Below are 14410 nucleotides of genomic sequence, written 5' to 3' on the forward strand. Positions count from 1 at the left end.
GATCCCATCTCACCTTATTTTTTTATCATTATGGCTGAGGGACTTGGTCAACTTATCAAGTTTCATGTTTCCCAAAATTTGATTCAAGGATGGCAATGGGGAAATGGTTTGCCTTCTCTTTCTCACCTTCAATTTGTTGATGATACTGCGCTTGCTGGGAGAGCTTGGATTTGGGAAGCTAAAGGATTTTGGCTCACCTTGGATTCTTATTTGGCTATCTCTGGGTAGAAAATTAATGATCACAAGTCCTCTATTTTTTTCTTCAACACTCCTAAGCCGATCCAGCAGAGGATTGCTAATATCTTGAGATTTCAGATTGTGTCTCTCCCTCTAACTTACTTGGGGGTCCCTACTGTGGTGGGTAGATAGCTTAGGCTTTTCTGGAAAAGCTTGCTTGACAAACTTTGACAAAGGGTCAATAATTGGACTCATAGGTGGCTCTCTACTGTTGGTAGGGTGACACTCCTTCAATCTGTAATTCAAGCTCTTCCCATATATAGAAGCATGGTTCAGGCTGCCCCGGTGTATTTTCTTAAAGAATTTGTCTCACCAATTTCTTTGGATTGGCAATTTGCAACATACCAAATGGAGCCTCATCAATTGGGATACTATTTGTAGGCCTAAAAAGGAAGGAGGCCTTGGCCTTCAGTCTGCTATCTTGTGTAGTCAAGCTCTTGCTGCTAAGCTCTATTGGTGTTGGTGTACTAGTCAGTCTCAGCTTTGGGCCCATATCCTGTCACACAAGTATTTACCTGGTGTTGAACCTTCAAAAGTTTCCAAGTTTTCTCTTGAGGGAAGAGGTTCTATGGTGTGGCATACCCTCAAGATTGGTGCTCACCTAGTGAAGAGAAGTTTATTTTGGAACTGCAACAAAGGCACTGAGGCTCTATTTTGGAGTGATTCTTTGAATGGGCATCATCCTCTCCTTTCCTCCCATGCTCACTTTTAGGCTCTTTGTGATTCTTTCCTTTCTACTAGATGGAATAAGGTGGCTCATTATAAGAAGGCTTTTAACCTGGACCTTGCCGTGGGTTATAGATGGAAGACTTCTTCTGATTGGCCTCTGGGTGGCTCACTAGGAGATCAGTTGGAACTATCTCAGATATTGGCTTCTAGGGAGTGTAGCTCGTTGCAAGAACCTGATGTTTTGGCTTGGGGAGGTTCTTCTTCTTGCAAGTATTCTATTTCTTCTAGGTACCTTGCGCTAACAAAGAAACTTTTTGGTGAGGTGGAGGTCTCTTGGTGGAAGAAAGTTTGGAATAGTTTTTCATGGCCTAAGTGTAACTTTTTCCTTTCGATTTTGGTTTACAATCATTCTCTCACTTGGGATAATCTTTGCAAGAAAGGATTCTAGGGGCCTTCCATCTGTGTTCTCTGCTGCAGTAGTGAAGAGACTATATCTCACCTTTTTTTCCAGTGCCCATTTGCCAAATAGATTTGGCACCTCTGGTGGAGTGTGTGAGGATGCATGTGTTGGAATGTGTCCTCTTTGCCTAAATTCTAGGACCATTTGGGCCATTCCCCTTCCAAGACTTCCTTTCTTCAAGTTGCTTGGACTATCGGCCCTTGCCTTATTTTATGGCATGTTTTTCTTGAGAGGAATAGAAGGATCTTTCATGATTTGCAGTTTGAGATCAGGCACCTATGGGGGAGAATTGTTAATTCTGTTAAGGAAACACTCCTTGCTAAATGTGACATCGGTGGGGGTTTGGACCCTATTGATGTTGGTATTTACTCTTGCCTCTCCTTTCCTCTTCGAGTTTTCTCTCCCTCGATCCCCCACACTAGCTCTAGGAATAGAGCTAAGCAACACCCTTAGCGAGTTAATCGTCATAGATGTTGGTCTCCTCCTGAGGAAGACACTCTTAAAATCAACACTGATGGTTCTTCTTCGGGAAATCCTGGTCCAATTGGTATTGGGGGAGTTGAGCATGATAGTTCTAGTGATATCCTGTTTCTATTTTCTATATACAAGGGTTACCATACTAATAACCTCATGGAAGCCCTGGCTCTCTTGGTTGCAGTGGAACAGTGTTGTCTACGTGGCTAGAAAAGAATCATCTGCAAGACTGACTCGCAGGTGGTTGTGAACTTATTTCATAATAGGAATCTTGTGCATGTGGATTTGCATTTGGCTCTGGTTATTCAACAGATCATTCAGTTATTCAATTCTCTAGATTCTGTGTCCTTTATGCATATCCCTTGTGAGTGGAACGGTGTGGCTGATTGTCTGGCTAAATGGCCCTCTGAGCAAGGACCAGCTTGGAATATTCTTTATCCTAGGATGCTTCCCCTTGATTTATCTCAGATGCTAGATCAACTTGTGGACCAGGATAAAGCTGTGTAGTTCTCTTTGTTTCTTGTGTTGTTTAGCTCTCTTTGATATTCAATAAAAATTTTACCCCTCTTTTAGTATTAAAAGAAAAGAGTTCTTGAAATGCCACTTTTATGAAATAATTTTATTTCTTTAGTGGTTGGATACAAACTAGTATAAAACATGCATTTAATAAACTTTTCCAATTGGAAAAGTGTGAGACCATATATAACTTAGCTAGAATGAATTTATGTAGATCATATGTTTTAAAAATTTGAATTTTAGATAGAAATACTCAAATTCAATCATTCTGATAAGCCAGCCTGAAAGGTGACATAGCTTTTTACTTTTACTCCTAGTTCAAGGATGACCTCGACCCTAACCTAGGGGAGTGTTGACCTTGTCCTAGACCTCAGGTCCAATTTTCAATTTCTAGGAGTTTGAGGATATCGGGCTTTAGAAAGTTCAATTTTTCTACCTCTAGGTCGACTATTTTGGGTTTTAGAATGGTAGATTCTTAAATTACATTTAATCTAAGTTCATTTCTAGGGGTTAGTGTTAATTGGGATTGAATGCTCCCATGTCGACCTTCTATAGGATTTTATGCCCTAGATTTCCATACAAAGAGGCCCCCTCCTCTCATTTTTCTCAAAGATGCAATATGATATCAGACAAACCATTACCTTTCTACTTCCATTATTCTATGTAGTGAGATCTAGTAATCATTCATGTGTTCAAGCATTCAAGATCCAATTCATTAAGGAGGTTCATTGTTAGCTATTGAAGGATTCAATCTCTATGGAGCCCTCTTGTTGAAGATTCTCCATCCATATTCATCCAAGCCTTTTCCTATGCAAAGATACATTCAAGATTGTTGTTGAGGATCTAATGCCATTGATTTGAGATGTCCTACATGCATTTCTACATTCATTAGGAGCATCTATAATTGTAGATTCAAGGATTCAAATCCTCCACAAGGATTTCAATATTAGCAAGGTGAATAGTTCAATTTACTTTGTTTATACATATTTTAATTTCATTTATATTTCAAGATTGATTCCAAACTGGGGTTTGACCAAGGTAAACCACCCATCCAAACAAACAAACCATTTTTCTTGCAAATACAAGTGTGAAACATCGAAATGAAGAGCAGATCTGGATACCCTTTTCATTGAACTTGCTAAGATCCCCAAAACTATATGCAAACATAAGAAATCAACATTTTCTAGATTTATCCTACTTCAAGGTTAGTATTTGTCTTTTATCTATTTCAAGATTTAAGCACATACTTCTCAAATAGAAAGACAATAGGATCTATTCTTTTCTTCATATTCTCTATTGCTTGATCCATTTGTGCATTGATCACTTCCTTGTGGTTGATAAATATGAATCATTCCTTTTGAAAATTTGGGTTGAGGATAGGTCCTATTTTCTTCCTATTCAATACACACACGTGCATGCACGTTTCTTTTATGCAATCTTCAAAAAACCTATTTCTCATCAAGTGGTCATTGTTGTTTCATTTATCATTAGGTTTTCAGTGTTATTTTAATTTTCACTTATGTTAACATAGAAATCAACACATATGAGGCAACAAAGGGGAAACCTAGAATTGCAAGTTGTGGGGTAGTGATTTGAGATCATATAGATAGACTTGTTTCAACTACACCTATCTATCTGGGGTTAGGCATGGCTAAGGAAAAGGTTTAACCAAAGTCTGGATAGAAAACAATTCATTAAACATGATTGATTGATTGTCTATATTGAATGAGTTGCAAGAGTTTCACGTATCTCATGAGTACCACGAGGCTAGTCAAGTGGCAAATTATATTGTCAACTTATTTTAATGTCTAATCATTTTTTGAAGTCAATTGATCTAATATATATGGATATGAATCAGTACAAAAGTATGCAATACCTTCAAAGGTTGTATCCTTTATTATTTGATGTCAAAGAAGGAGAATTTGGTGTCAACAAGGAAAAGTTGCAAGGGACATTGAAGTAAAAATGAAATAGGGAAAGTTTTGTATTTAGTTGATAGAATCTATAGAAAAGATGGAGAAAATGATAACATTCCACAAAAAGTTGATGACAAATGCAAGAGGAAGAAATCAATTTGGAAGGAGCTGAGACAAAACTAGGAAGAATCATAGAGGGAGTTGTTATGGATGAGAATTAAAAATGAAACTAAGGATATTATTAAATTGCTGATACTTTATCAGTTTATGTTGACATTTTGTGTTGCCATCAATGCCAAAAAGGGAGTTTGTTGGAAATAATTCTTCAATTGTATGTTGCCATTGATCTGTTACAAAAATGTCAATATTAACTGAGCAATGGAGGACTGGCAGTATTAAGCATGCATATCTCAGTATTGACTGAGGAGTTGGGTAATGAAGATCATTCTAGTACTAATCGAGCATTCAATCCTAATATTGACCAAGTAAAAACATAATAAAAATTGTTTAATAATTAATTGTTTGAGGTCAACTATTTGGATGATTATTGATTAACTGGAAGGGTATTTGTGACAACTTATCAAAGTTCTTGATATATATGAAAGGTTAAATAGTGAGGATAAAGAACAGGTTGGAAGATATGGAATAAGATGGATATTTGAGCGAAGGCAAAGTAGAAAATTGTGAAAGACAAGCTACAAAGAATATTCTAATCAGTAAGGATCTAGAGGTCAAGCCATAACAAAGATCTAAATTTGCAAAGAAAGTTGTTTCATAAATCTTGTTAGCGTCTAACCACTGTAGTAGTAAAGAAATCTCCTAACAAACCCCCATACTAAAAAAAACTTTCCTAACCTCTTCCATTGTAATAGAAGCATATAACATCTCATTGTGATCAACAGTAATCATTGTAGAATTACATTGAACAATCACTTTTGTAAATTTTTTAACAATGTGACATTTCAATATTGAAGTGTTTGATGAGCTCTAACCAAGCCACTCCTAACAAGGTGATCTAAATCCTCTAATAAGGTCATACTTAATAGTATATATTGTAACCTTTAATAGGGTTGGCTCTTAACATGGCTCACTTCGAAAGAGTGAAAAATATTGTGACAAGTGGCAGAGAGGTTTTTTTCAAATTTGGTTTCCACATTAAATCTTGGTGTGATCTGTGTTCATTTTATTTTCTTAATGCTTTATCTTTTTGCAACTAAGTTACTAAAGGTTAAAATCATTTAATATTCACAAGATTTATTTGTTAATTGAGTTACAACATTAAAATAGTTATAATTGAGTTGGACAATATTACATGATTAGTGAAAAGTTTGATTTGACATCTAGGGTTAAGGGAATTATTTTTTAGTAACTGATTCACCCCTCTATTCTTAGTTACTCTCTTCATTTTGAACAATCTCTCGATATTGTGGCTTCTTCCTCTAGTTTTGGTGATGACCACCATCAAGGCTTCACTGGATGAGGATTCTTGGTGACTTATTCTCATATCCTCCCTAAGTAGAGTGACCACAACTTTATCATAGACTAATTTTCTCTTAACAGAATTTGAAGTGCTAACTGTTTTAAATATGACATGCCAAGTGCTAGGTAAGGAACATGACAAGATGATAGCTTTAGATTCATCATCTTGAGTCATACCGATTGAGGTTGCTTGATATATTAATGTGTTCAGATCATTTATATGATTTGACATCACAGTCCCTTTCATCATTTTTAGCTTGTAGAGCTTCTTTATAATAAGGATTTTATTTGCAGCAGATGTTGTTTCACACATACTTTGAAGTATATCCCACACTTCCTTTTTTGTCTTTTCGTTCGAAATGTTGAAGAAGACATTTTGAGATAATGAAAGAAATAGTGTTACCATCTCCTTTTCATCAATATTTTCCCAATCTTCATTTGATATTATAGTCAACTTCTTGGTTCTTACCCTAGTTGCAAGTGAGAAGTCTTGCTTAACCAACAATGAATGCATGTGAACTTTCCATAGACTGAAATTATGTCTTGAGAATTTATGCACTCTCAAATCTTGTAGGAGTCCAAAGTTTTCACCACCAAAATTGATCGTAGCAACTATGGCAAGCTCTAATACCAATTGTGAAGTATGCTGAAAGTGTGGAGTGAAAAGAAACAAAATAACAAGATAAAAAGAGAACACGAACATAAGAATTTATCGTGGTTCACCATAAATTGTGGCTACTTCCACACTTTAGGGGAAATCTCTTATTAATGATAAATTATGATGTTACATGACAACTATAGCTTCATCTCTTTGAATACAATATGTTTAATAAACCTCCAATATATGTATAAACACTGAAATAATTGAAGAGTCAAAAAAATATAGAAAAAAAAGCATTAAAAAAAGAGAATAAAATGAATGGTTGTTAGACTTCACGCATACACCCAACAGTGCGGTGAACAATAAAATTTAAATAAATTTCTAAGGATTTGAAAAGATTTTGTAATAAGTCTTCAAACCTGTCAGTGTTCCATCAAGAATACTCTCGCCCACTTTTTGGATGTAAGAAAAATATTATTATGTTATATTATCTCCAGTCTCCTCTATAACTATTCAGCAGTTAATATACATATTGAGTGTTTGCATTCTGTTAAGCACTTTTCCAAGAGTCCAGCTCTTTAGAATTGTAAAGAGCAATTAGATTGTATTAGTTTTAGTATGAAAGAGCAGAGGCTCAGTTAATTTAAAGTCTGAATATAAGTATTCATGTACTAAATATCAAAATCAAGCAGAATCATGTTCAACTCCCTGACTTTCTATCGTGTTAAAATTATTGACTTAAAAGAGATTACAATTCCTAGATTATGTGAAGGATTTCCCTTTTTCATAGACCCAAGCATCTTATCTCAACACTCTCGGGTAGAATTTATAAAACAGGATAAAAAAGAACTGCCTTCATATGTTCAAGCATTATGGTAGGAGATGAGAATTCATCACTGTGGAGGCAGAATAGTTGGATAATTTTGACCATATTCCAAAATATCTGCTTGCATTCAAGAGGGATCTCACTTGGTTACAATAATTTTTTGAGTATATTTTGTGTGTTTTCACTTACAGTGAGTCTAATCCACTTAGTAGCATCCTCAATTGGGTATTCTTTCACGAACAATGATACAGAGGTGAGCTTTCCTTGCTTCATCTCCCTCTGAAATAAATGAACAATTTAGTCCTCCATTGAAATTTGTTATTTGAAGAATTTATCTCATTAATATTCATTAATTAATACAAAGCCTAATTTTGTTGATAGAAATGTTCAATACCTTGTCGCTCTGAATGTCATTCAAAAGGCGCCCACAAGTATTCATGAGTTGCAAAAGCCTCTTATACTCGTGATGGTGGATCATTCGCTCGGAAAGCTTAGGGCCAATAAAAAATAGGGAAAGCTTAGGGCCAATAATTGGTTCCAAGGCAATTGATGTTCTCCCATTTTCCATGTATTCTTCCAAGGATGGTATAAATCCAGTTTTGGTCCATTCAGCCTCCTTCATCATTGAGATTGCCAGTTCGTACCACTATAAAATTAAGCACAAAAAAGGTCTCATATATTGTTACCCTAGTGATCTGTTGTTTGCACAGCTTCTCCAAGTAAATTTTGTTGACATCTATAGAATATAAATAAAATGTACACATAATTTATGTTCAAGGGAGATATACGCACAATTTCTCTTAACTGAGTGCCAATGTTCCAGCCCTGGAAAATCCATATATCTTGAGCAATATCATTCACAGTGTTATAAATAGCAGAGAATAAAATTTTAACATTAGCTGAACAATTACATAAAACTATTGGGTCCCATCTGCATAACATTTAAAACAAAGAATGTTAGTAGCTCTTCTCTATGTTTATATATATATATATATATATATATATATATATATATATATATATATATATATATATATATATATATTAAGGAATCTAAGACCCAAATAAGAATAGAGCTTTAATAGTTTCTAGAATTATCTAGAATTACTAGAATTTGACCAAGAATTATCTAGAATTGCACAAATAATTTCTACAGCCTTCTATTTTTACTGTTTCACCTATCCTTCATAATTGCTGCACCTAACTGTGATCTACAGTAAAGAGTGAATTTAATATGTACTCTTCTATAAATTAATGAAATGGGCCTGTGCTCTTTGAGCCCAATTTGGCTTTCCAATAAATACCTACTATTTCTTTGTGATGGTTTTTGTAATGAGAACTGATTTTGCGATGGTTTGGATCATTGATATCATTTATAATTTAGAATTACCTCTTAACCGCTTCAACAAAGGATTGAATATCTTCAATGGAACCCTCCACATCATAAAAGTCATCCATTAGAGTAATGAGAACAGCATTTTTAGTCCACACAATCCGAGTAGCAGACATTTTAGGGCTAAAAAGTATTGAGGCGGCAGAGAAATAGCAGGCTAAGTGTAGGTCACCAAGTTTAGAGTCTACAGTCCATCTGTTAATATTGAGAACCACCATAAAATCTTATCAAATTAGCAGTTTAACAATGGTGGTATTATTATTCTTGTAATTTCAAAAAAGCTACCCACTTTTCCAACACCTTCAAATCCTCTTGTTGAGCTGCTTGGCAGATATTGAAGTCTTGTTTGGCTAAAGATAAAAATAAATCCTTTCCTGTAAATGGGATGCTGCAATACAATTAAAAGGTCATCTACAAGCATATAGATTTTAAAATTTAGGTAAAAGTGAAGGGTTATAAAGATATGGAGATCCAGTCAAAAGGTACCTAGAAGAGGTATCTCCAATCCAAATATTGTCAAAAGCAAATGCTTTCATGTATCGCAGATGTTCTATTCTCTCCAAACTAGCCATCCAAGGGACATCCAGTGCATGCTTAATCTGTAAAGAACACAATGACTCACAAATACTTATGTCATAAATAAATTTAAACACTTGTGTTTTGCCGCCACCTTTAAACATCACACATTAAGAAGAAAATTAAGTAAAAAGAAGAAGTCAATTTTAATTATTTAATACTTTTTGTGTTAGAATGAAACTTAGTGTGTGATGTATTTGTTGTCAGCCGCCACCTTTAAACATCACACATTAAGAAGAAAATTAAGTAAAAAGAAGAAGTCAATTTTAATTATTTAATACTTTTCGTATTAGAATGAAACTTAGTGTGTGATGTATTTGTTGTCAGATGCTTTGCAGCCTAATTAATAAATTGATTACCTCTGCTTCAATGTCTTTGAGAGCTCCACTTTGATCGCCCATCTTGATATTTTCAAGATAATTTTGGGAGAACGATTTTGCTTCTTCAAGAATTCTTTTGCCTGGGAACATCATCTGAGATGCCTTGTATAAATTCAGCAATGCTATAGTAGCTTGGTCACTATTTTCTAGAAATAGTAGGAAGTCACCATCCCTCAGGGAATTGAAAAAGACATCTACATGATTTTTGCTGATATCAAATTAATAGGAAATGAAAATGGAATGAAAAACTTTTATAAAAAAATTCACATTAACTCTTGTACATAATCAATCTTTGACTTGGAAACTACATGCCCAAAATTTCACATTTTTTCAAAAGACCTGGAGACACGTCATATCCATTCCACTGCAAGATCCTGAAACTGATAGAACTGGTCATTATGTCTGATGCTGATGGCATTCCTTCAACCATTTCATTCTCTATCCAAAATCTACCCAGGAAGAATATTTATTTCAAACAATATGGAAATCAATTCATAAAATATTCTACAATTAGTCAGAAAAATATCTCCCAATTACCTATAGACATCATCTAGAACCTCTTTTATCTCAAGTTTGAAATGTCTTGCTATACCCAAGCTCTCCAAATGATTTACCATTGAGAGGTCAAGAATCAAATTGATAGGATAAGCACCGTGCACTGCACCAACAAACAAATGTCTCTTACATTTACATGATCATTATAAAAATATCATCAAACTATATAAAAGAATATTTAAAGACCAACCTATATCATAAGCAGAAAGAGATGAATATCTTCTTTTAATTTCTGAGAACAACATTTTTATCTTTGTAATATCATCATCTATGCACATTGAACCAAATGATTTGTTCTCTTTGTTCTCTTTCTCAGCCTGCCATATAACGAGACGAGTGGTTATCAGATTTACTATAAATATGATGATTAAGGTAAACATAAATGTAAAGAGTACATTAGGTAATATAGTTAAATACATTGGAGGAATCTTCAACACTAATAGATTCGACTTTCTGATGTGTTGTTGTATTGAAATTCTTTCTTCCATTGAAGTTGAAATTAGAGGCCCCTAGATTAAAGATATTATTACAAATCAGTTCAAGAAAACTCAATGATAGAATTGATTGTGAAACAAATATATGTGTGAGTATAAAATTGTAGATTGTGTAAAATTGTAGATTGTGCACTAATCGTACCCTTCCAAACTGTAAATAAATTGGACTATGAATAGGGAAAACACAAATGCTTAACCACAAAATTATTGTAGTATTCAACTATGTTCTTTATTAGCCTATAAAAGCTGACTAAGATTGCAACATTTATAATGACTATAGACAAAAATATAAATTAAAACAAGCAGGAATGCTTTAGAATTTATCTAAAGAAGACATTTGCGTGATATAACCTGCAGATCTTATCAAGACATGGTATTTTGTATCTCTGGACCGCCCTTGAAGATTTGAAGATGGCAGCTTAGGAATTGCATAGTTGGCAGTGGTGGAGATGGTAGAAAAACTAAGTGCTGCCATGGAAAATGAATTCGTAATGGTGACCACAAAGCAATTAAATCTATACAAATCAGTTGTTTTGCCTTACCCCTTGTTCTCTGCTTCTTATAGAGAGGAAGGACAGAAACAGACAAAATGGTATCATGGCTTGCTTATTCAATACAAATAATGCAGTCTTCTTAGTGTCTACCAATCCCACTTTCTATAATTAGAAAAAGGGTTCCTTCCCAAACTATGGTGTTTAATAGAAATAGTGCGATGGCATTCAAATATTGTGTTTAATAATTCTTTTTTTTTACCTACTTTGTGCGATGATATTCCCGAGGAATCATAGCTGTAATCTGTGCAAGACAATATTTTCCAGGCTTTGGAAAAACCTCGCTTTAATATTTGCCAATATTAGAAGTTCCAAGTTCCAACAACTGTTTATGAGCATCTGCATATTGAATTGCTTTATAAAATTGAAATGATTCTATTTGTATATGTAAAATCTGTAAAATCTGTGTGTCAATATGTAAAATCTGTGTCAAATTTGAAATAGATCTATTATAATTTTGATTTCTGAGAATCCTTGGTACGACATTTGTGACCAAACATTAATGACTGCCAAATCAATCCAAATGTCAAGATTTGTGGACGCTTTGTCAAATGTTTGAGATGCTCTGGGACCCTCAATAATCATTGTTCTCTCAGCTACCACTTTGTCACAACGTAATTTTTTCCATTTTCAAATTAATCCATTTTCAAATTAATCGTAAAATTCAATAGTTGTTATCAAACCTCTAGAATATTGTATAAACATTGTACCTATGTATTGAACTTTCAACGGTTTTGAACATATGCACTTACTAGAACAACCGGATGTTATTGATACAAATGTGTTGGCTACATGATGCTTCGATGTTTGGCTATGTTACATGAATGAAGTATGGTATATGATGTCCTTAGAAAAATAATAAAGGCCCTTAGAGAAACATTGGAAATTCAGTTAAACTTTAAACTTATAATTGAACCTTTATATTAATGATTGATCATAGATTGTTGCTCAATTTGGTTGAATTGCTTCACTATAGGTTGGTTAGAATTGTTTGTTGCGATACATATTTTTCTATACATTGATCAATCCATGAAGATGCTAAGAATAATATGTTTAAGAAATTTTAATAAGATATTGCTTCCATGTGTCTGATTATGTGATCATTTTATCCTTCATCCTAATTATTATATTGGTTGGACATATGATTTTGATGATGATATGCCTTTATGTAAAAATTAATAAAGCCTTATTTTGATTATGGGATGGTTTACGTGACATTGCTGATGATACCACTTTATAACCTGCTTACGATGGTTACTTAAATATTTCACATGCATTTATGAAGGTGGTGATGTGAATTGGAAACAAGGATGATTAATTTATTTTGACTATCATAAGATGGATTGTGATCTAATTATGTGATAGTGAGTATCTGAGTGATTAAAAATGGTTTAGGACATGATATATTTTTACCACACATTTCCATTACTGCTCATAGTTTTGCTTGGTTAGCCTTCCTCAATGTCAGGCTCGACATCTTTCATGTTAGGAAAGATCTGGGGAAGCTTAACGGCTTTGTGGTAGGGTGATAAAGCACTCCTACAATATTCTCGACCTTGTGTTCCTTTAACATGTTCTTCAGCTTCTGTTAACATGGTTGACATAATCAATAAATCTCGGTATTTGAGTAATAAAATTATGGTTTCTTTTTAATTTGAGCATATATGTATATGTATCACTTTTGTTAAAGTTAATGATAGTTAATCAACTAATGTTGACTGGTCAATATTCTAAAGACTTTACTCTCATTGAATTTTTTGCATTTTAGGGAGATTGCGCCTAATGTGGCTTTGGTTTTGCAGGGGTAGTCCTTACATATGTTATCAGAGCTCTTGGTTCCACATTTGGGCCTTGAGTTCACTATGCTAGCCAGACAACTATAAGTCAACTAGCTTAAATTCTATCATTTGGGTTGATGACATGGGTTGCATGGTGTGTCTTCTAGTTATGATTATTTTGACATAGAAGAATAAGATGCTTCTTATGCATGTCAAGATTTTGGGTTGACAAATACTTTCTTTTAAAGATAGTCAAAATAGAAAGTTTATGGAATGATTTGGTAATTTGTGTATCTCATATAGTTATAACTATATTTAAATTTGAGTTATGTGATGGTTTAATATGCATATTATTGTATTATACTTGAAGTTTTTATTTATTTGCATGTGTGATGCAAGAAAGGTGTCAATTTCTAATAACTGTTGAGATATTCAAATGATGGTTGACTTTTGTACTAGGTTATGAGTGCTTATGAATTGAATATTAGGCTTGTAATAGCAATGAAAATATTTTTTTTTATTTTGTAAATGTCATCTGATGCACATGTGGTTCAAGAATTTATTTTTATTTTATGCTAGATTTATGAGGTTAATTGAGTAACCTAATATGATAAGTAAGAAGAAGATGGATTTCATTTGCAAAAGTATTGCATGTTCCATTATGTATTTAAAATGTGTGATTATCAAGATAAATTTCATGTGATGCATGTGAAGTTTGTTTATATTCTTAGCAACCCTTGGACGCAAGGTGTTGTTAAACATCTACTCCCTCTTGGTGACTAGTGAGTGTCACTGTGCTTTGTGTGAATTGGTTTTTCATTTGATTATGTTCATTTTTCATGAACTTTGATGTGATCATGGACTAGCTTGAAATTTTATGTTCTTTGTGACTACCAAGCCACCAATTTCTAGTGTGATCTATTTACTATGACTCTTGCTCATTTTTATTTTGTTTTTGTACCTCCTTTTGGATATTTACTTGAGTATTATGAATCTTGTTTTCAAGATTTCCTTGATCTTGAGGTGGCTAGGGTATGTGTGTATTTTTGATGATGCTAATCCTGTGATTTGAAAGTGATGTCATCTATGATGCTCATTGTGGAGCAATGATAGGATGTATAAGGGAGTAGATTGTGAAGAACATGCCTTTTTTTCTTTTGCATTTATTCTATTTTATTTTGTTTTATTTTGGAAAGCTTACCTTCTGGTGCGGGTGTTGAATGTGGACAAATAAGGAAGGGTAGAAGTGTTGCTTTCATTTTCCACTCTACCTACCAGTGTGATACTGGCACTACAAAAATGCTTTGGCCAAAGCTATGTGCATATTTTATTTGATATGCTTGCCCATGTTTCATCTCCTTGCCACATCCATGATTATGGTTACTTGGACATATGTGGGAAGTAGCATGTTTTGTGGCTACACCAAATACCTCTTGCTTTTTGCATTGTTGGGCATTATTAGGTTGGGAATTCTACATGTTAGGTAGGATCCCACAGAAAGTATC

At 33.9% G+C, this 14410-nt stretch overlaps 1 protein-coding gene across 1 annotated transcript; it reads right to left on the minus strand.

Annotated features, from left to right (window-relative positions):
• Positions 1–7049: 7049 nt before the first annotated feature.
• On the minus strand, positions 7050–11199 carry LOC149555411 (ent-kaurene synthase CPS/KS, chloroplastic-like). The gene is made up of 12 exons (XM_089829443.1): positions 10928–11199; positions 10500–10591; positions 10273–10399; positions 10065–10185; positions 9867–9976; positions 9507–9721; positions 9058–9170; positions 8861–8959; positions 8569–8766; positions 7971–8109; positions 7573–7824; positions 7050–7457 (listed from the first exon to the last, which is right to left on the minus strand). The coding sequence occupies exons 1-12, from the start codon at positions 11049–11051 to the stop codon at positions 7326–7328; spliced, it is 1722 nt and encodes a 573-aa protein (XP_089685569.1). The 5' UTR covers positions 11052–11199; the 3' UTR covers positions 7050–7325.
• Between the last annotated feature and the right edge of the window lie 3211 nt (positions 11200–14410).

This window comes from Cupressus sempervirens, chromosome 5 (assembly GCF_028749045.1).
Source record: "Cupressus sempervirens isolate cs-2001-9-10 chromosome 5, ASM2874904v1, whole genome shotgun sequence".
Classification (NCBI taxonomy): Eukaryota; Viridiplantae; Streptophyta; class Pinopsida; order Cupressales; family Cupressaceae; genus Cupressus; species Cupressus sempervirens.